This window comes from Diaphorina citri, unplaced genomic scaffold, assembly GCF_000475195.1.
Source record: "Diaphorina citri unplaced genomic scaffold, Diaci psyllid genome assembly version 1.1 scaffold201, whole genome shotgun sequence".
Lineage (NCBI taxonomy): Eukaryota > Metazoa > Arthropoda > Insecta > Hemiptera > Psyllidae > Diaphorina > Diaphorina citri.
In genome coordinates this window covers 281,369-288,674 of record NW_007377638.1, presented here as the reverse complement: position 1 = coordinate 288,674, position 7,306 = coordinate 281,369, and the positions used below count along the sequence as shown (strand labels likewise).

At 35.7% G+C, this 7,306-nt stretch overlaps 1 protein-coding gene and 1 long non-coding RNA gene across 2 annotated transcripts; both read right to left on the bottom strand.

Annotated features, from left to right (window-relative positions):
* Positions 1-6: 6 nt before the first annotated feature.
* On the bottom strand, positions 7-369 carry LOC113466028. The gene is made up of 2 exons (XR_003390571.1): positions 231-369; positions 7-50 (listed from the first exon to the last, which is right to left on the bottom strand). It is a non-coding gene; the product is annotated as an uncharacterized LOC113466028 (long non-coding RNA).
* Positions 370-3,910: 3,541 nt separating this feature from the next.
* Positions 3,911-7,148, bottom strand: LOC103505878 (inorganic pyrophosphatase). The gene is made up of 7 exons (XM_008470249.3): positions 6,975-7,148; positions 6,211-6,326; positions 5,910-6,029; positions 5,283-5,369; positions 4,933-5,059; positions 4,221-4,436; positions 3,911-3,981 (listed from the first exon to the last, which is right to left on the bottom strand). The coding sequence occupies exons 1-6, from the start codon at positions 7,132-7,134 to the stop codon at positions 4,234-4,236; spliced, it is 813 nt and encodes a 270-aa protein (XP_008468471.1). The 5' UTR covers positions 7,135-7,148; the 3' UTR covers positions 3,911-3,981; positions 4,221-4,233.
* Between the last annotated feature and the right edge of the window lie 158 nt (positions 7,149-7,306).

The window sequence follows — 7,306 nt, the reverse complement described above, 5'->3', positions numbered from 1 at the left end:
CCTTTCTTGATATCTTGCTTGATTGGATTTAGAGGTTCATTCAGGTTGATCTGAAATTGATAGATGATAAATTAATATGGAATAATATAACCTTAGCTAGTTTTCACTTTTACCAAGGCAAATTATTAATTCAGTTGTTGTTCTTGTAGTAGGTTCAGCTGTAGGTAACCTAATGGTGATGGCAGGTTAAAACAAACTAAGTATAATCTCATTTCCATGGCATTACCTACCTCCATTTTGGCATTTGTCCATCTTGGAATCTCTACAACCATGTTGAAAATTTTATCTTTGACATTAGAGTACAATGGGATATCATGGAATGGAGAGATAAGTCCATTTTCTGATCCTGAAAGAGAATGGAAAATCACAACATTAGAACCAATTTTACCATGTCCACAAAGAGTGAATTTCTTTTCAAATTACTGCTGCAACCATTTATTCATGTTGTGATTTATCAGATCTCAGATCTATCGGTCAGGTAAATAAGAATGTGCAAGGCAATGAAAGATATCTGGTCAGGTTACCCAAGAGGTGATCTGAACAGTATGAAAACTAGAAAATAGGTTTTTTCCAAGAGGTTTGATAGAGGAGACTGTATCTGTTAAAGTCTCATCGTCCCAAAAGTAGAGGGAGGACTAATGTGTCCCTTGTTAGTTTTAGCTCCTACCAAATCAAATCCAGAACAATTAATTGAAAAATTCTTTACTTCAATAGATACCTAAGTATTAGGTATCCAGACCCCATTTTGTCTGACATCATTGTTATTATTAGATCCAACATGAAAATGTGGTTCAATCCTCATAAATTATTCATTATTCTAGACCTCTATAGAATCAGGTACATTCCGATTCCAATAAAGAAGGAAAAAAAAAAAAAAAAAAATCATTGATTATTCTAAAGTACGTAAATAATCAATCCAACATTTATTCAACATAGACCCCAAATAAAATAATTTGGTACAAGTGTATTTCTTAATTTTTCAACACACTAAATTACTAGGTTCCAATAAAAATCAATTTATAAATGCCGATTAAAAAAGGGAATGCAGTCTTTGGAAAAGTGGGCTTCTTTAGAAAACACAAACATGCATTACTTTCCTTCCTACAGGGTAAGGAAAGTAAGAAAAAAGTTCATATTTGAGTACAGAGTACACAAATAGGACTAGTGATGGCAATGAGCTTTCAAAGCAACCTTACAACCTAAAATATCTTAGTATGGCATCTGTTTTTGAAACAAACCTAAAACAACCCCAATCCGCGGAATATTGTACACGTAAATTTTATTAAAACATAAATTAAGGTGGGTATAATTCCAAACCTGAATAACCTTTTGATGAAAGTCCCGAGTTGGTATTGATAGATATGTACTTCATTGCATTCCAGTCTCTTATTCCCTCATGAAATGCAATGTGCAGGTAAATGGTCTCTCTATTTCAGCTGTAGGAAGTATGACTTATCCACTGTGAATAAAAAATGAATAAATATTTAATGTAGTGTGTTGTTAGCTTTCTATCCCTAGATAGAAAGACCTTTAATTTGATGATATAGGTTGACCAGTCCCTCATGAAATGCAATGTGCAGGTAAATGGTCTCTCTATTTCAGCTGTAGGAAGTATGACTTATCCACTGTGAATAAAAAATGAATGAATATTTGATGTAGTGTGTTGTTAGCTTTCTATCCCTAGATAGAAAGACCTTTAATTTGATATATAGGTTGACCAGGTTTGGATAAGTCCTTCTATGGGGACAGACAGACCGACTGACAGACACCAAAGTGAATACAATAGTCCGTCCCTTATACCTTTTTATCACTATTGTAATAATAACGGAAGGACGGACTAAAAATCAATCGAAACTGGTCGATAGCAAATGAACGCGATTAGTATCCAAATAGAAAAGAAGAAAATATAGGTAGAAATTATTTTTTCATTTCTGAGCTGTCAATGTGAATCTGTCAATGTCAATGTGAATCTGAGTTAGTAGCAGAAAAACTTTTTTTGAACAGTTTGATAGGTGAAAAATTGAAAGTGGCCTATGACGAACAGACGTCATTAGTATTAAAGCAGAAGAAAATAAACAAACAACATAGGAATCCAAATAGAAAAGAAGAAAATATAGGTAGAAATTATTTTTTCATTTCTGAGCTGTCAATGTGAATCTGTCAATGTCAATGTGAATCAATGTCAATGTGAATCTGAGTTAGTAGCAGAAAAACTTTTTTTGAACAGTTTGATAGGTGAAAAATCGAAAGTGATGGCCTATGACGAACAGACGCCATTAGTATTAAAGCAGAAGAAAATAAACAACATAGGGAAATGGATACCTTAAGGAAATAGGAAAACTTTATCATTTAAGAACGACTGTGCATTCGGCCCTTAATCTCAAGAGATAACATTAGGGCTTCCATTTTTTTTTCCTTTTAGCCCTTAAAATTTCCTTAAGGAAATAGGAAAACTTTATCATTTAAGAACGACTGTGCATTCGGCCCTTAATCTCAAGAGATAACATTAGGGCTTCCATTTTTCTTTTTACTTTCCTTATCCTATAGGAAGGAAAGTAATGTAATCGGGTCAAATTTTCGATGGTCAGTTTTTAATGAAAAAACACGTTTTGAGGTCCCTAGAGCCTAAATCCAAAGTTTCAGCCATTGGTCCGTGTGTGTGTCTGTCTGTAAACAAAATATCTCGAGAACGGTAAGAGCTAGAGACTTGAAATTTGGTATGTAGCTGTCAAATGTGACAAGGATGCGACACGAAACTTTTGGTTAAGACCGGCGCAACGCTTGGCGGCATTTTAGCGCTTTTTGGCGTTTTTCGGTGTAATTTAACAATATCTTGGGAACAGTATAAGCTAGAGGACTGTGAAATTTGGCTATGTATCCGTCACAAATGTAATAAGGATGCAACACAGAACGTATTTTACCAGCTTTTAGAGCGGGTTTCGGTGTGTTAACAAATATCTCAAGGAACGGACATGAAGCGTAGAGGACTTGAAATTTGAGCTATGTAAGTTACAAAATGTAAGTAAGGATGCACACAGAACGATTTGAGTTGAGGAATAGGTTGCTGCAACTTGGCGGATTATCTTTGGACCGCTTTATAGGGACAGATTTCGACCGTTTTTTGGCACGGTTTTCAGCTATAGCGACAAAACGGTAGAGATATTGATAAAGTTAGGTGTAAAAGAAACACTCCAAATAAAGCATCATTCGAATAAGGATAAGGGAAAGTCGTGTGATGTTCAACACAGATTTTTTCACTTTTATGCTTATAGCCCTTATAAAATTTTCAAGTTTCGAAAAGTTAACCACATCAAATAAGGACTGTCGGATATTAGAGAACTTAGCAGAACGCAGGAAAGGTGAGAAGAACAGGACATAGGGGAGAGAGGAGGCAAGGAAGAGTTATACTGGGAGTGGACAGAGGCCAAAGTCGTATCGGGACTTGATAGGCTGAACTTGGATACAAACGAAGAATCTGGCCACTGTGAAAGGATTATAAAGGGAAGTACCTATGTTCATACATAATATGTATTACATATACACCACATGGATTGAAAATAACCAAAAACTCAGGGACCAGCACAGTGCACAGGGGACAGCAAAATTGAGAAACCAAGAGAGGGGTTATGAAAACACCGATTCCGACAGATCATTGAATGATTGGTTCCAAGGAAATAGATCATTGAAAAAAAAAATCTCATCCCTGCGTGGTTGGTTTTTAAGATAAGTGGCCTATGTTTTCAAATGGACTCATTCTGTGCTGCCAATTATCTCAGAATATGCACTCGAGATCTGGTATGAAAAAAAAAAAAAAAAATACCTACTACTAATAATAATACCTAGAATAATAAAAACCTAATCTCACCTGAGGATCCAATTAGGGGCGGGGTTTCCAGTCTGGAACTGACGACTTGCTCAGTTCTGCCTCGGCATCCTGGAATGAAACCTTGGCTGGACTCTCCCTCAACCCGAGTATTTAACCTGGATAAATAAAAAGTTTATATTGGTACAAACAAAAGAGCGATCTGTTTTTCATTCCCCCTATTGACTTTTAATTGTGTTAAGTCATAAATGCTTGTCCACAAAATGTCGGTTCCCCCCGCTTAATACACTCCACTAAATTTCATGACTGACTTGATTCAAACCACCAACCTCCCAGATTCAAAGTCAATGAGTTAACCACTGCACCACTGAGGTTGGTCAAAGCAATTTTCACTTACACGGACACTCCTCTCAGCATTGACTTCTCCCTTGATCAGTTTCGACCACTTGTTGATTGGTCTCCTCGATTACTTTGTGAGCAAACTCTCGGTTTTTGGCCTCCCCATTCAGGGCAAACACATTCTCGGGTTTACCATCTGGGATTTTGTAGATTTTAAACCACTCGTTGGTGGCTTTCAGGTAGCCAGGGAAGTGGGTTTCAATGTCAGCCACATCTTAAGAGAAAGGAAAGAAATTTAATTAATTACTTGGTACAAAGTACTAGCAATTTAAGATGTAGAATAAAAGTGTTAATGGTCCGATATTTAAGAAATGTACATAAGTACAGTTTGTCCATTATTAAAGGCAAAAAGTTTTGCAGTTCATGGTTAAACTTTGGAAAAAGCTCGAAATTACTCAAAAAGAGTTCAAGTTTCTCAGGATTTTGAATTTCAGCCCAAGTTGTCCAAACTTTGCAGAGAAGTTCATTTTATTATGTAGAACAAAAGTGTCCGTGGGAGGCGCGAGAAACGTACGGTTTGGCCGTTATTCGGGACAAATGTGCCACAAAAAAAAAATTGTACAATTTTTCACCAGTAAATGGTTTCTTCAAATTAGACTGACCCCAAGAGTGTGCCTGAAGGCATGTGATGTGTTCCAATCCACTTGACCCCAGGGCAATAGCTCAAAAAAACTTCAACTCGCGTTTTTCAAGACCATTTCCCGCCTTACCATTAAGTTTGGCAGCATTGGGGTCATTGACATTGATAGCAATGATTTTCCAGTCTGTCTGACCTTCATCAATGAGTCCTATCACACCCAGAGCTTTCACTTGAATGATTTCACCTCGCTTGGCAATCTGAAAACAAAATACAAGTCAAGCAGAATTTTAGGGGGGGGGGGTCATGGAGGTAGGAAAAAAATGTTTTTGGAATAAGCTAATAAATTTTGTTTCTCCCAAATTTTCATTTTATTTTTCTCCTCCAAATACCAATGTACTCCAAAAGCTAAATAGAGTTTCCCAAAGATTGGCTTTCATACTTATACATCACTGGTCCTCAAGATAGCAAGTTGTTACTTACACGTTCACCAATTTCAAGAACATCAATGGGATCTCCATCCCCTTTTTGTCCGGTGTGAGCATCTGTCTCATCTGGATTCTCCCAAGTCTGAAATTTACAGAACATTTTACTTAGAATCTTAGAACCTTGTGAATGTACTCAGGGGTTTAATAATACTATTTTACTTAAGTTATATATAAAAATGGATACTTACGAGTGTTATTAAGTCATTAATAGGGTTTAATAATAAAAAAAAAAAAAAAAAAAAAAATTCTTGTGAAAAAAAATATATAAACTGCATTTGGTCTAGTAGGTAGTTTCCTACTGGAACTCGTCAACACTTTAAAAATTAAAGCAAATGCTACACATCCTTCCTATCAAACTTCTCTCTCTAAAGAAGAAAAAAAAAATAATAAATAAACAAAAAATAAAAAAAAATAAACAGAGACCTTTTAAATGCTTACGTATATTGCTCATTCTCCTTCCTATCAAACTATAAAATAATAATAATAATAATAATAATAATAATAATAAATAAAATAAACAGAGACCTTTTAAATGCTTAGGTATATTGCTCATTCTTCAATGTAGGTAAGTAGATGTTAAAGAAAAATTTGGTTTACATTTTTTTTTTTTTTACTACCTCACCTGGGGTAAAGCTCCATAGTTCCAGATGTATCCGTGATGTGGGAATACATTGGCTACATATCTGAGATTGCCTTTCTTGATATCTTGCTTGATTGGATTTAGAGGTTCATTCAGGTTGATCTGAAATTGATAGATGATAAATTAATATAGAATAATATAACCATAAAAATTGGCTTGTTTTCACTTTTACCAAGGCAAATTATTAATTCAGTCGTTCTTGTAGTAGGTGCAGCTGTAGGTAACCTAATGGTGATAGCAGGTTAAAAACAAACTATAATCTCATTTCTATGGCATTACCTACCTCCATTTTGGCATTTGTCCATCTTGGAATCTCTACAACCATGTTGAAAATTTTATCTTTGACATTAGAGTACAATGGGATATCATGGAATGGAGAGATAAGTCCATTTTCTGATCCTGAAAGAGAATGGAAAATTACAACATTAGAACCAATTTACCATGTCCACAAAGAGTGAATTTCTTTTCAAATTACTGCTGAAACCATCTATTCATGTTGTGATTTATCAGATCTATCTGTCAAGTAAACCAGAATGTGCAAGGCAATGAAAGATATCTGGTCAGGTTACCCAAGAGGTGATCTGAACAGTATGAAAACTAGAAAATGGGTTTTTTTCCAAGAGGTTTGATAGAGGAGACTGTATCTGTTAAAGTCTCATCGTCCCAAAAGTAGAGGGAGGACTAATGTGTCCCTTGTCAGTTTTAGCTCCTACCAAATCAAATAAATACCTAAATATTTGGTATCCAGACCCTACTTTGTCTGACATCATTGTTATTAATAGATCTAACATGAAAATGTGATTCAATCCTCATAAATTATTTATTATTCTAGACCTCTATAGAATCAGGTACCTACATTCCGATTCCTACGATTATCTATAGGGGGATTAGTTCCTTGTATTCCTACAGATGGATTAGTAACAGGTAGTCGGGTACCTTATCACTACTCACTACACAGGCATAGATAAGAAATTTCCATGCCTATACAGGTCAGGTCACTGTATACAAAGATCAAGAGAATGATACCTGGTGAACTTTGGTACTTACTGAAGAACAAACGGAAGTCGGGGGTGTTGGGGATTCCTTTCTCGACAGTTTCGATCTTCATTCTGGAAAATAGAGAGCTTTTCTTGGATAAAATTGGAAAATTCAAGCTAAAATTGAGAACAAATAGAACTCGCCGCTGATAGTGCTGTAAAAACGACATTGCCGTTAGCGACGCAAACGTGGTTGTGCGCATGCGTTCCGTGCCTTTATCAAAACACAGAGGTAATACACTAAGTGGTCCATGGACGATCAGAACTTTTGTACGAACCCAGATAAATTTTGAAAGTAGGTAGGTAGGTACCTATTTTTGTTACCTAGGTACTTTAGGTCGT